The sequence below is a fragment of the Aspergillus welwitschiae genome (genome assembly GCF_003344945.1).
Source record: "Aspergillus welwitschiae strain CBS 139.54b unplaced genomic scaffold BDQ94scaffold_138, whole genome shotgun sequence".
Taxonomy (NCBI): Eukaryota; Fungi; Ascomycota; class Eurotiomycetes; order Eurotiales; family Aspergillaceae; genus Aspergillus; species Aspergillus welwitschiae.
The window spans coordinates 1-11,912 of NW_020798832.1; the positions used below are offsets into that span (position 1 = coordinate 1).

The 11,912-nt window shown below is 52.4% G+C and overlaps 9 protein-coding genes across 9 annotated transcripts; 5 read left to right on the plus strand and 4 right to left on the minus strand.

Annotated features, from left to right (window-relative positions):
* Window positions 1–1,085: 1,085 nt before the first annotated feature.
* Window positions 1,086–1,658, minus strand: BDQ94DRAFT_164576 (uncharacterized protein; the record flags this gene model as incomplete). The annotated part of the gene is made up of 1 exon (XM_026770054.1): window positions 1,086–1,658. One exon carries the CDS (start codon window positions 1,656–1,658, stop codon window positions 1,086–1,088), a length of 573 nt encoding a protein of 190 aa, XP_026619345.1.
* Window positions 1,659–2,063: 405 nt separating this feature from the next.
* Window positions 2,064–2,996, minus strand: BDQ94DRAFT_155725 (cell division protein ZapB). Its single transcript, XM_026768520.1, has 2 exons — window positions 2,754–2,996; window positions 2,064–2,692 (listed from the first exon to the last, which is right to left on the minus strand). The coding sequence occupies exons 1-2, from the start codon at window positions 2,904–2,906 to the stop codon at window positions 2,234–2,236; spliced, it is 612 nt and encodes a 203-aa protein (XP_026619346.1). The 5' UTR covers window positions 2,907–2,996; the 3' UTR covers window positions 2,064–2,233.
* Window positions 2,997–3,023: 27 nt separating this feature from the next.
* Window positions 3,024–4,292, plus strand: BDQ94DRAFT_164578 (uncharacterized protein; the record flags this gene model as incomplete). Its single annotated transcript, XM_026770055.1, has 6 exons — window positions 3,024–3,032; window positions 3,155–3,196; window positions 3,231–3,276; window positions 3,313–3,390; window positions 3,439–3,814; window positions 3,935–4,292. 6 exons carry the CDS (start codon window positions 3,024–3,026, stop codon window positions 4,290–4,292), a joined length of 909 nt encoding a protein of 302 aa, XP_026619347.1.
* Window positions 4,293–4,980: 688 nt separating this feature from the next.
* On the plus strand, window positions 4,981–5,651 carry BDQ94DRAFT_155729 (uncharacterized protein). The gene is made up of 2 exons (XM_026768521.1): window positions 4,981–5,296; window positions 5,357–5,651. The coding sequence occupies exons 1-2, from the start codon at window positions 5,203–5,205 to the stop codon at window positions 5,536–5,538; spliced, it is 276 nt and encodes a 91-aa protein (XP_026619348.1). The 5' UTR covers window positions 4,981–5,202; the 3' UTR covers window positions 5,539–5,651.
* BDQ94DRAFT_155730 (uncharacterized protein) lies at window positions 5,096–5,831 on the plus strand. The gene is made up of 2 exons (XM_026768523.1): window positions 5,096–5,638; window positions 5,699–5,831. The coding sequence occupies exons 1-2, from the start codon at window positions 5,545–5,547 to the stop codon at window positions 5,782–5,784; spliced, it is 180 nt and encodes a 59-aa protein (XP_026619349.1). The 5' UTR covers window positions 5,096–5,544; the 3' UTR covers window positions 5,785–5,831.
* An 827-nt stretch (window positions 5,832–6,658) lies between these two features.
* BDQ94DRAFT_155733 (uncharacterized protein) lies at window positions 6,659–7,524 on the minus strand. The gene has a single exon (XM_026768524.1). The coding sequence runs from the start codon at window positions 7,121–7,123 to the stop codon at window positions 6,968–6,970; it is 156 nt and encodes a 51-aa protein (XP_026619350.1). The 5' UTR covers window positions 7,124–7,524; the 3' UTR covers window positions 6,659–6,967.
* A 139-nt stretch (window positions 7,525–7,663) lies between these two features.
* BDQ94DRAFT_178272 (uncharacterized protein) lies at window positions 7,664–9,845 on the plus strand. Its single transcript, XM_026773092.1, has 4 exons — window positions 7,664–8,159; window positions 8,199–8,465; window positions 8,638–8,874; window positions 9,003–9,845. Exons 1-4 carry the CDS (start codon window positions 7,701–7,703, stop codon window positions 9,663–9,665), a joined length of 1,626 nt encoding a protein of 541 aa, XP_026619351.1. The 5' UTR covers window positions 7,664–7,700; the 3' UTR covers window positions 9,666–9,845.
* On the minus strand, window positions 9,827–10,262 carry BDQ94DRAFT_176464 (uncharacterized protein; the record flags this gene model as incomplete). The annotated part of the gene is made up of 2 exons (XM_026772694.1): window positions 9,827–9,997; window positions 10,044–10,262. The coding sequence occupies 2 exons, from the start codon at window positions 10,260–10,262 to the stop codon at window positions 9,827–9,829; spliced, it is 390 nt and encodes a 129-aa protein (XP_026619352.1).
* An 858-nt stretch (window positions 10,263–11,120) lies between these two features.
* BDQ94DRAFT_155737 (uncharacterized protein) lies at window positions 11,121–11,713 on the plus strand. Its single transcript, XM_026768525.1, has one exon. The coding sequence runs from the start codon at window positions 11,213–11,215 to the stop codon at window positions 11,615–11,617; it is 405 nt and encodes a 134-aa protein (XP_026619353.1). The 5' UTR covers window positions 11,121–11,212; the 3' UTR covers window positions 11,618–11,713.
* The last annotated feature ends 199 nt before the right edge of the window (window positions 11,714–11,912 follow it).

Sequence of the window (11,912 nt, forward strand, 5' to 3'; positions counted from 1 at the left end):
AGTGGCCGCTGCTCGTCCATGAGTGGAAAATGGCTTGGTTGGTCTGTGCACAGATGCAAAAAACGTTATGACTCGTGAGAAGACTAGCACACGCCCCAAAGACCCTGGTCTGGGTTTTTAAGTGTTCTCAATGAGTGGCTTGCCACTCACTTTATATAGCCCTGGTCTGATGGCAGGCTCAAATCACGCAGCAGCGACGTAGTATGATAGAATCACGCATGAAGAATGCTAGGCATATCAATAAACCCTCATAATGAATTATAGAAGTCCGCATCTTGTTCCTATCCAATGAGCCTGCTGTACAGTCGGCTAGGTAGCAGCCAAGATGATCTCAGTATGCTCAAAAAGAAAGGAAATGGTGCCTATTTCTGTGACTGACGGCAGAAATCATGGGAGCGGAGTTGCTCTCAAGAGCAACATGCTGGCCCCCAGGGGCACACAAACAGTTCCCGGGAGCTTGGGCCGTTTTCCGGGGGTATCTGTTGCTCTTACGACCCCTGGGCTATGCCTTGTCATGTGGTCGCTGTGAGCCAGTCATCCGCAGGAGAATGAGGTGCTATTGTCTTAGCCGCGAGCATGCTCTCCCTACCCTCCTACCGAGGAAGCCATTGCTAATTACACAAATGGTACTTCACTTCTATTGCACTAAACAGAAGGAACGAAAATAACTATACATGGGATCCTCGCATCTGAGGCTATGGACGCTAATACCCAAATATATTTGATGAACCTGCTGCAAAAACCATACGTGCTCCTTACTGGCCCGCCGTCGTAACCGCCTGCGTTCCTTCCAAAAAATATTCCCCGTACACCTTATACATCTCATACGAAACAGTCAGTGTCAGTGAAGCAGACTGGCCGTTGACAGATTCACGTCTAGAGGTTGCAGATTGAGTAAGATAGCAAGCAGGGTCAGGGAAACGATTTGGATGCCTTTGGAGTCATGCTCGGCGGAGACTATTTGAGAATAAGACCCAAGCACATTCCAGCGAAGGTCGAAGCTTATGATGGGACAAGATGGATATATAACACAAAGAGCCATGTAGAACGCCTGCGCACAGGAAACCAATAGTTACGACAAGGCATCATATCCACTGTGGTAGTGGGGCACGGATATGGGGCAGGTTCAAGCGATGGTCCCATTCTTCCCTGGCTCGAGCTTCCTTCCCGTGCGAGTCGGACAGGGCCTCTTGCAGCTTGCGCATCCCAAGGAGATTGCGTCGGTTTCCCACCGGACTGACTTCGGGTTCAATTTCATGCTGCAGGATCAGATCGTCGGACACCTCGACTGCCATGGCCGCGAGGTCGTCGAAGATTTTGAGGCATGTGCGGAAGAATTGGTTCTCATCTTCCTGGCGCTTCCATCGTCGCCACTTCTCTTCCAAGGTGTCTCGCAACGAACGTGGACCGTTCTTTTTGGCATTTCGAAGCCGCAAACGGGTCGTCTCCAGGGCCATGGTTGTTCCCCGGGCCAGCGCAATTTGATGGTCGATCAGATTGATTTCCGGGAGATCATGCCTTGCAGGAGAGTCGGTTGGCCTCCTCCCCTTGCGCAGGATGGAGAGCGGGGGAACTAGGGCGACTTCGGGTTCTCGACTGTAGATGCTCGATGCTGCATCGTTTGCTGCTCTTCTCGTCCATATTGCAGACAGCGGCATGGCTCCGTTGGAGATTGAAATTAAAGTTAAACTGGCCGCTTGTGCAGACGAAATTGTGGAGTACCGATCCCGAACCAGCACAATTATCGAACCAGCACAATTATATATACTCGGGGGGATGTGTGAGGTTTGGATTAGGTGTATGCAGAAGACGGACTAGCGTGAGTCTTCCTTCACTGACACCTCCCGGGACCCTCATATTTCGGGCTCGGACATTAGCCGTTCGTTGGTTAAATCACGACTTTCTTTTCCTGAACCCGACCGTGTGAAAACTTGCTCATGCTCCGTTTGCTGGTAGGCGGACAAGAACGTCAATTGGGTGTCGAGTGCTGCTGCCGAGCGCAATTGTTTGTCCGTGGAACCGGCCTGTCTGCTATACAGGAGACAATTTACCCACCCTAGCATCACCCAGTCCATCTGCAGACCCAGGAGGCAAACCTGTATTTCAGACGTTCCTAAGCCGCTTCCAGCGAGCGTCAATGCGCACTACTTGACACGATTGGCACCGTCATTATTGATCGGTATATGTGTGCGCATTCGCCCCAGAAAGAATATCAATTACTACGGTAGAGAAACTAGAATTGAAGAAGCTGCGTAAAGTCTCCGGAGCCGGTTGCAATGTCATGATCGTTGTCAAATGCACCCCCTCCGTCCTCCTGTGTAGTCCACATATCCGGCGCCGCTGTCGTTGCTGGTAGAGCAGTTCTCAAGGCGGCAGGATCCGCATTTTCCGGTAAACCAGCAGGGCTCCAAAGTCGCTGGTGCCAATCCGTGACGGTATGCTGCATTTCAAGCACCAATTGTTGAGTTTCCTGCCGCTCGGAAAGCTGTTGTCTCCACCGATGCTGTTCGTTCACCAGTTTCTGCTTCTCACTCTCGACGCCTCGAAGGCGCTCCGATAGGGTCTCCTTGTCTTTCTCCAACGCTTCAATTTCCCGCTCCAGGGTTTCGACTGTAGCAAAACATGCCTCGTGGTTCTCCAACGATGGGGCAGAAGGAGGGTCTCGAGAACCAGAGCCAGGTACCTGTGCCAGCTGGTGGGTGCGTGGAGTCAGCGGAACGATCCGGGACCAGCAACCGTACGTGAAGGCTTACCGTGGATGGGCGTCGACGGGACCGCAGAGGCTGCTGGGGAGAACTCGTTACGAGCTCCGGTCTTTGGAAGCATCGTGGGTCGGAAGCGGTACTGCGACTCGGGGTCTTCCGGGTGCTTGCGCGGATGCCCGCCCGCGGTTCTGACTTTGGCATTTCCCGGTGACAACGGAACTCGTAGAGACACAATTGCGCATGTACCGTGCTGAAGGAAGAATTAGCTGGAGAAATTTAAATGCCTGCGAGCAAGCCTGACAAGAGGGAGTGAGCGCCATGGCAATGGCAGGTGGGTTCTAAGCAACGCGATTAGCCAAAGCAAGTTAGGGATAACCGCCCTCTGGTTATTTTGGCCACATGACCCGGGGTCACTATGGTTGCCCAAGTGAGACACAGTAATGGTTGAGGTCTGCGACAACCTGCTTTGCTGCGGGTCCAAGCGCCATGGGGTATTTGCTCGCCCAGAACGGTCAAATGTCTAAGTTAACCTTATTCGCTCTGATCTATACCAGAGTTCGTCTAGTCTGTGGTCTCTGAAACTGACCCACCTGGCCCGTGGTTCAAGGCTCCCTTCCCTCATTGACACTATCGCACAAAGTAGCATTGACCTGTGGACCTCATACAACCCTGGGCAACGGGGCATGTTGACCGGTGAGCGACGTGGTTAAGTTACGGGGGATTGTTGCATCAGTGCGATGGAATTTACCAGGGAGCAACCCCAGGGCAACGAATCCTCCACATTTAAGTGTTTCCTGGTCTCCCCTCCTCTTCCTTGTAGCCCCGCAATGCTGGACGTCTTCCGCATGGCAGGCAATACACGTACTGTATCTGGAACTTGCCATTTGTGCCGGTCTCTGCATGCGCAGTTCCCCCACTTACACCACGTTTTGCGATTTCACTCTCGCTCCCCATGGCCAAGAGACACTACCGGGCCTGGACTCCCGGCGAGGAACAGGACTATCCATCATGGGTAGCGCGCCATCTCCATTTAACGTGGCCGGAGAGGGCTCGGAAATATTCGATCGAGCGCAAACCCAGAACGAAAGAATCTCTGCGGACCAAATACTGTACCGGCTTCTGGAGAAAGACATACGACGGCACCGCCGCCCGATGTGCAAGACGCCATCGCGGCTCAGACGTCAGATCCCCAGGAGACAGGGCCGTGGCCGACGCAAAATTTGGTCTAGTCCTATCTCGATCAGCACCCCCACCCCTTCCGAGCATCGTTCAGACGACCCAACCCCTCTAAGGATGCGAATGATGAGGCCACCGGCCTCTACACGCGTTGCCCGCCCGCAGAATCACGGTCAGACCGCACGGTCGACTCATGGTCCGAAATCAACCGTCCAGTCCCCAGCTAAATGTGCGCACCGTCGCGGGTTTGAGGCGCATTGGGTTCGTAAAGGTCCGCGGGATCACCCCGGTAAGAGCATGCCCCGTGCGACGGGCGAAGCAGTCCGGTGTATTGACGACCTTCTTTGGTGCAGGGGACGAGAAAAACAATGGAATGCTGTCGCGGTCGTTGAATGTACCCTCCAAAATTGATCTGTTGTGGCGTTTAACATACCACGTCTCCGGTCGCACGAGGCAGTAACCCAAGTCGAATCAAGACATGCGGCCGCAAATTAGCTCTCCGCGATGATGTCCTAAGTGGTGGGGCATCGTGCCGCGCATGGTGCCCTTCTTATTGGCTGTTGGATGAGACAAAAACCTTTATCCGTCTGCGGTGAGGTCCCTGCAGATCGCTTATCATCCTACTGTGAGACCCCCTTCACGCTGCCCTATAGTGCAGGGTGATCTGCTGGCCGAGGACGCTAAGTCGCGAAATGTCATTATATGTGGTCTGTACAATTGCGATTAAGCACAGAGAGCAGCAGAAATTAAGCATCAGGGCTTCTTGGTACGCGAGCACTGCGCCTCTGCTCTTCGAGTTTTTATGCTGCAATCCATTTCTCCCCTCTACTACATCATTAGCTCAGCTCATGGAGTAACTTTATTTTGACCAATATTGGCGGGTCTGTTAATACGTTCATGTCTCCTGGCTGGTCAAAGAGTCAGTTTCACTCAATGCTCTCGAGTTGATAGTGCTTGTATATATCCCGTTTATATATATCTGACTGTTCATGTACAGAAAATTATTGATAGGCATAAATATGAATCACGAGCGACAAGGCTTAATTTTGTAGTAATCTAGGGTAATATCATATACAATCTCCAGTATATCCAAATGTTTGCCTCTCTGCTTCATGCCCTAAGCCCAGAGATCGAAACCCGAGGACATAAATATTCCCTCGGTGCTCATTCGGATTCCCCAGGCGGACATCAAGTTGAACCCCTGAAATAACTTCCCGAAAAGGACTAGATCCGAGCCTTGCCGAGCCAACCCCAGCAAATGTTGCTGACCCAAGGCCACAACGATCAACTAGACTAGAGGGGCCGACCAGAGGGAGACCAAATGACGCGCTCCTGCCCGGGCAATCTCACATCTTCGAACAGATTAATACCCGCACAGATCGCCCGGAGAAGACGGTATCGCAAATTACTTGACCGTGCTTAGCCGGTGATTTTTTCATCATTTTTTACCGGTAGTCTCTCGCTATCCTTTACAGTAACCCTATTTTCATCGTTCGGTGCCTCTTTAACTCATCTCCCTTCCTGCCCCCTTATTTTTACCCCCTCTTTTTCCACCCATCTCAATACCCTACCCCTGGTCGGCAGTTTACCCAACCCCCCACTGGATCTCCCATCGACCGCGACCAGGGACCTCAGAAGGCGATCATCATATACTTGAAGACGCATGTCACACCCAGCCTTGTCGATTCCTCAGCATGGCGCCGAATCAGGCTGCGCCAAAGTCAATGCAGGATTAAGAATCCGGGTTTTGATGCGCGGTGAGAAGCCGTCTGAATGACGGGCATTTTGTGTGTAATAAACTGACCAGCTAGCATCAGCAAGCGCAAGCAGGAATTTCTGCGTCAGCCGAATACAACTCAACCCTACTTACACTAGTTACAACAAAACTCACCACGAGAGCTAGATCGGTAGTCTTGTCGGATGATTTGCCCCGTTTGCGAGCCACCGGGCTCCCGGGTTCCCATATTCCGGAGTTGCCCAGGTCTTGCTTGGCTGCCTCATTATTCAGGCACGGAATATACTCCTAAATATTATAAACACCTCTATATTGAATATATCGAATATATTAAAATACATGTAAAACATGTATTATGTATTACCAGCTATTGTAAGCAGCGAGGAAATCTATGGAGAAAAGTATTAAAATCAATCGTATTATGTTTGTAATCTGTAAATTCATTATGAAGTCTTAAACTCTTCTAGTGGTTGAAATATTCTAGTTCAAAAAAGAGCGCCTTTTGTATGGCATTATTCGATGGACCGCTCGACAGTGAGGGCCGCGCGATCGTGGTATACGTTACGGTCTTCACCGCCACCCCGTCAGCCGACATGTGACCGATTCTATGGATACCCTGGATTACTGTGATTAACTACCACCACGCACGAAATACAAAGCATGGGATACAAGGAACTATCGAGAGGCTAGTGCAAATCCCGGACATACCTTGGCTACTTGAACTCAGTTTGCAGGGCGGCAACGTCTCTGCGCACTCATGGAGTATGAACCTACCATCTTCAGTCAACATAAATAATCGTGACAATTCCGATCCTGCATCTCGTGTACGGTAGAATAGGTAGAAAATACAACTGCAACTGCATTGATCGCCGAGCGCAACGCTTCTTTTCCTCGAACCCCTGTCCCGCCTCTTATGTTACTGTGGGTCCTCCGATGGAGGTTCTGAGAAGTCGATGGGCCTACTCCGTGGTCCTCCTGGCTTCAAGGCTACCCAGAATACTAGACCTCGCTATATTGCTTTTTTGGGTGCCCTTGGGTTTACCCGGAAACCTGCCAAGAACCCACAACCTCATATATACATGAATACATTTGAAATATTGGATCTTTTGTAAGGATTTCTATGTGATTTGCGTATATATTACTGTCATTTATTTCTCTTGGCGGGTTTTGGGTTGGGGGTCGGAACCCAACCCGCGATTTGGCGAGGTCTACAGAATGCTTATGGTCTCTGCATGGAGAGACCCAGATCACCCCGTCAAACTCTCTTCCTCGCTTTGGCAGGTAGCTTTAAAAGTGCGTGCTTACGGGCTGATCTTAACCTCCGCCTGTTGGAGCGATCGACTCGTCTCTACTAGCAAGAAAAGATGAAACGGTCCCAAAACTTTGTCCTTGCCGGCAGACGACACTTCACGAGAAGTCTATATTGGCCCTGCAGTTGCATTGAATCAGACAAAGCTTGAGTGCGGTTGTGATAGTCCAGTACATCGCTCTGACGGCGCCCAGACATGCAAAGGCAGTCAGCCCAGTAGGTTCCGGCTTGTCTGATGGGTAGTAACAGTCAGTTACATCGATCTCGAAATGATATGGGGTCACTTTGGTTGAACAGCTGACAAGGGTTAGACTGACGGCTGCACCTGATAAGGCCAGATAACGTTGGCGACCGTCTCGGTGCTCTTCAACTCTACGGTTAGATAATATAGGACCCCTGGATTGTCAGAAATCACTGGAGATGATTGATACGACAACCGAAAGGAAACCTCGTCTTTTCCTTCCTAACTCTCGTGGGAGGAGGCATCTCTGAGTCAAAACCTTGGAACGTTATGGGCCGCAGGAGTTACATGGTAAGTAGAAAGGCACAGGTTGGGTCAGGTGATTTCATTCGTCGTCCCAGCCTATCACGGATCGATGGTTATGCGGGAACCGCCCCACCTCTTATGAGCAGGAAACTCTCCATCTATATCTACATGTGCGCGGAAAATACTTTCACCGAGCAACCCCCTGGCTGACATTCGATGACAGGGGAGCCTGACCAACAACAGCGCCATGGGGTTTCCCATCCGCCTCTTCCCTTATTCACGATAAAGATGAGTGGAAACAACTCTCCAGACTATAAGGCGCTTTTTCTCAAAGCAGAGGAGGAACGGAAGCAGGAAGCCGCGCTGAGACGGCCGGCAGAGGAGCAGGCAAGGCAAGAAAGAGAGCGCAACCGACCCACGACTTTCTCAGAGTTCATCCGACATTGCCATGATCTCCTTTGGAGGCCACTCCGAGCGCAAACACTATCTCGCTCCACGACCGGCAAAATTCCTGCCCCTATCGGAAAACACTGTCCCATACGACTGCTTCCATGGACTGACTGTGAGGATAAACAGCGGGAGATTTACGCATCTGTCTGCCGCTACTTGCAACCGACCGAAGAGGATGCACGGCAGTTATTTACGTCACTGGTGGCGTTGGAAGACCACGGCCGACGATTTGCACGCCGACCGATTAGCAGCGAACAGGACCTCGAGACCTACGAACGACTCGCCGTTGAAGACCACGTGCACGATATCGTCGCTGAGTTATGCAAAATAGCAGAGGCTCGCGAGGAGTTCTGGTTAGGCAATGGGTTATGGTTCGATAACCACCCCAATGCTCTGGACGAAGATGAAGAAGTCGATGCTAGCCAACCATCGACCACGAGGCCTTCGAGGCCGGTTCAATTTTGCGTCTATCATGCGGACGGTAACCGACGTACCTTGCTCACCACGGTCGAGTACAAACCCACCCACAAACTCTCCGCTGCGAACCTACGGTTGGGACTCCGACCGATGGATTTTTGGCGGGAAGTGGTCCAACCTGATCGGGTTCCGGCGGAGGAGCCGGAGAAATCGAGGAACTCCCAGGACTCGAATTGAGAGGGCCCTGTGCCTCTGTTTGATGAGTTTTCGAGCTCCCCTTCGTGACCAGGCGTGGCGGAATGCTGTCAAACCTACATTACCGATATGGCAAACGAATTATGATAGCGATCGCGCTCAGATCGTGGTAGTGGAATTACCACAGGAGCTGGACCTGGACGATGCTACCTCTGCTAGTCCTGAGCCGTCAACCTCTGAGTACCTCACATCCTCGTCTCCTATCCCTAGCCGCCCTCGAGTGACCACCCGAGCGGCCGCTAGCTGCGCGCCACTGCCCGGTCCGTATCACCACGAGCCTTCTTGGGATTCCGAGGCCGACCCGACCGCATCTGCAGGACGGAAGCGAGGGTTCAGCCAGGTCACATCGTCCCCGCCAACCCAACGGTCCGCATCGGGTGCAGATCGCCAAGGGAACCAAACCGAAGCGGGCAATCTCGCTCCCATGATGCGCCATATTGCACACAGAAGTGCCTTCTCGGGCTACAGCGAGGCGGCGCGGTCGACCCTAAATGCCCCAACAAAAAGCTACATACGCTCGGCAGAAGGGGGGACCGCCATCCTATCAGCGCAGCGGACTTGGTGAAGAAACTCAAGGCGCAGCTCGATCACGATCTGGACCATAACTGCACCCCCATCGGCCCTTGTGGATCCTCCGGCGCGCCATTTAAGATTACGTGTGCCACCTTCGGATATACTGTTGCCGGGAAGGGAACAACAGCAAAACTCTGGGGGGTGGTCTCGCGCGAAGCAGACGTCTACCGGATCCTTCAGCGTGCTCAAGGATCGGCCGTTCCCATCTTTCTCGGGGCGATCAACTTGGCCCTAACCTACTTTCTCCACGGCGCGGGACGGATCCGCCATCTGCTTCTGATGGGCTGGGGCGGCGAGAGCGTGGCCCATACCACTCCGGATGAAAATATCCAGCGTGCGATCTCTCGGTCAGTGAAGGAGATCCGTCGTTTCGGAGTTGTCCACCATGATCTTCGCCCGGAAAACATCTTGTGGAATGCTGAGCTCCAGCGAGCTCTGATCATTGATTTTCATCTGTGCACCTTGGATTGTCGACCGCTGGACAGACGGCCAGGCGCACTCAAACGATTACGGTATGGTCCTGACGAACGTCACTCCAAGCGGGTGCGTGTGGTGTGAGTAACAGACACTGGAGCTGGGAGAACGACGTGAAAACTCAACCGGCGCTACGCATAGCCTACACATGAACAGCGGCGACCGCTGGGCGGTTGCTGAAAGTATAATTTTCTATTCGTGCCAGTACCTCAAGGACTCATTCATTAACGAACAAGAGATCTTAATCATGAAGGCTGCGCGGTACGAGAGTCAAATCCGTAGCCATCCCATTGCGTGGAACCTTCTCCCTGTTGTCGCTGTGCCGTTGGCTCACCAGCGGACACTCCCTCCCCATCAGCGTATTTGGTAGCCATCTCCTGCCATGTTATCTCTTGCGGCGTTGGGTAGTGCGAGGCCTGCCCTCGGTCAGCAAGTGGCTGCTAGTTAATGCCTAACACGTACAAGCTGCTCTCGTGATAGAGGCCATTGCGCACTGGAATTGAAGAACAGAATCTGCCCGTTGCGCTTAAGCCGTATCATCATAAAGACGTCGGGATCGCATTCCCGACAGTACTCGAAGGACCTCCAGAGGAGACTGTTCCTTCGACGAGCCTGTTTCTGGCGAACGAACTTGAGACTGTTGGAGTGGCGTGTGCGGATGATCTTTTGCTCTGCGGCCATTATATCTATATCGGGGTCCTTTCACTGAGGTCTCCAGACTCGAGAGGATATCTGGGGTTTAAATACCCCTGAGAAGCGTCGACGTGGACTCATAATGTCTGAGGATCGAATGTGAGAGAAGCTCGCAATGTGCCAGGTTGGGTGCTAGATGGTGCGATGGTTGCGACGAGGTGTGATGGGGTGCGATGGGTCCGATAGCTGTCAAAAGACGGCGATACTCCTTGGGAAATGCGATGGAGTCGTCTGTGAGGGATATCTAAGGAAGAAAGTTAGTTGTCAGTTGCGTTCAATCTCGTGGAGTATCTTGCATACGAAGGGTTCTTTTGCTTATGTGGTCTGGTACGGGTTCGCAGGAAATATATTCTGAGTGAGCGCTCAAGGCAGAAGGCATAGGGCCTGGACAACCTAAATCACCTGCATATCCCAGTTTCGGATATGAAACACAGTAGCCTAGAGAGGGGTTGGAATGGTCGGTTTTATCCAATTGGTATCCATCCTCGATTCGAGGGGGGTGCGTAGTACACACCAGAGGTGCTAACGTCTAGATTCTGACGTTTCACGCTTATTACAGTGAACGCTCCCTGCCCTACGGGCCTTTTATGGCAGGCATGAGCGAGGATCGTCGCCTGCCCCCGCTCCCAAGCGTGGAGCCCTTGCCCCGCGGACCCTTAGACCCGTTTAGTGCCAACGCCAGTGCCACCAGCGCTTCAAGGACCCAGCACACTTGCCTCGCTGGATCAACATGGTCGGGGGCTGAAGAGCGTGTTATGGCCATTGAATCATCAGCAAGCTCAGCGGAGAGTTCCTTGCCAGAACCCGACGAGTCTCAGGAGGCGTTCTTGTGGCCGCAAGATCTTTCCTCTCCTCAATTTCTTAATCTCATCGCCCCCACAAACATCAACCGCAAGCCGCCGTTGCAGCAGCAGTGCGGGAGGAAGCGCAAGGCAAGCATGGCCCTAGCGGGCTTGGACGACCAAAGGGAAAGGCACAGAATTGCAGAGGGAAACCGACGAAAGAACCTCAGCCAGCTGCACCGTGAGCTGGACAGCCGGATTCATGATTCCTTCCTGGAGCAAGCTGGTTGGAACCCTTCCAAGGGCCTACCGGAGTCCAAGGAACAAATTGTTCAGGCTGCCATCTTCCTCGTTGACTACATGGTCTCGATCATCATGTCCTTGCTTCGCCAAGATAACAAGACGCCACACCAGCTTTCGGAGTGCCTGACACCCCAGATCCGCTGCATGCAGCTGCAGCAGCTGGTGCTAAGCCTTCGGAAGCAGAATCAGATTTCCCAGCAGCAGCTCAGGAGTCTTCAGCAAGAAAATCAGACGTTGGTGGGGCGTATGCCTTCGTAGAATATGGTGCTGAGAGTACTTTCTGAGTGCAAAATTGAGGATGGGACGCACTGCAGCCGCAGAGCTATACGTCGGATGTGTGTCTATATGCAGAATGAAAGTGTATCTCCAATATGTATGTTTGCACAGCCGCCGGATGTTTTGGCTTGATGATGCAACTGAGTAACACCGGCGCAATGACAGGTTCCAAAGATGTAGATTATTGTAGCGGTGAGGTGTTAATGGCCACAATGATGCCGATGCAATTAAGAGGAAGGCACGGTTATTCCGAAAGAGACTTGATGTCAGGAACCAC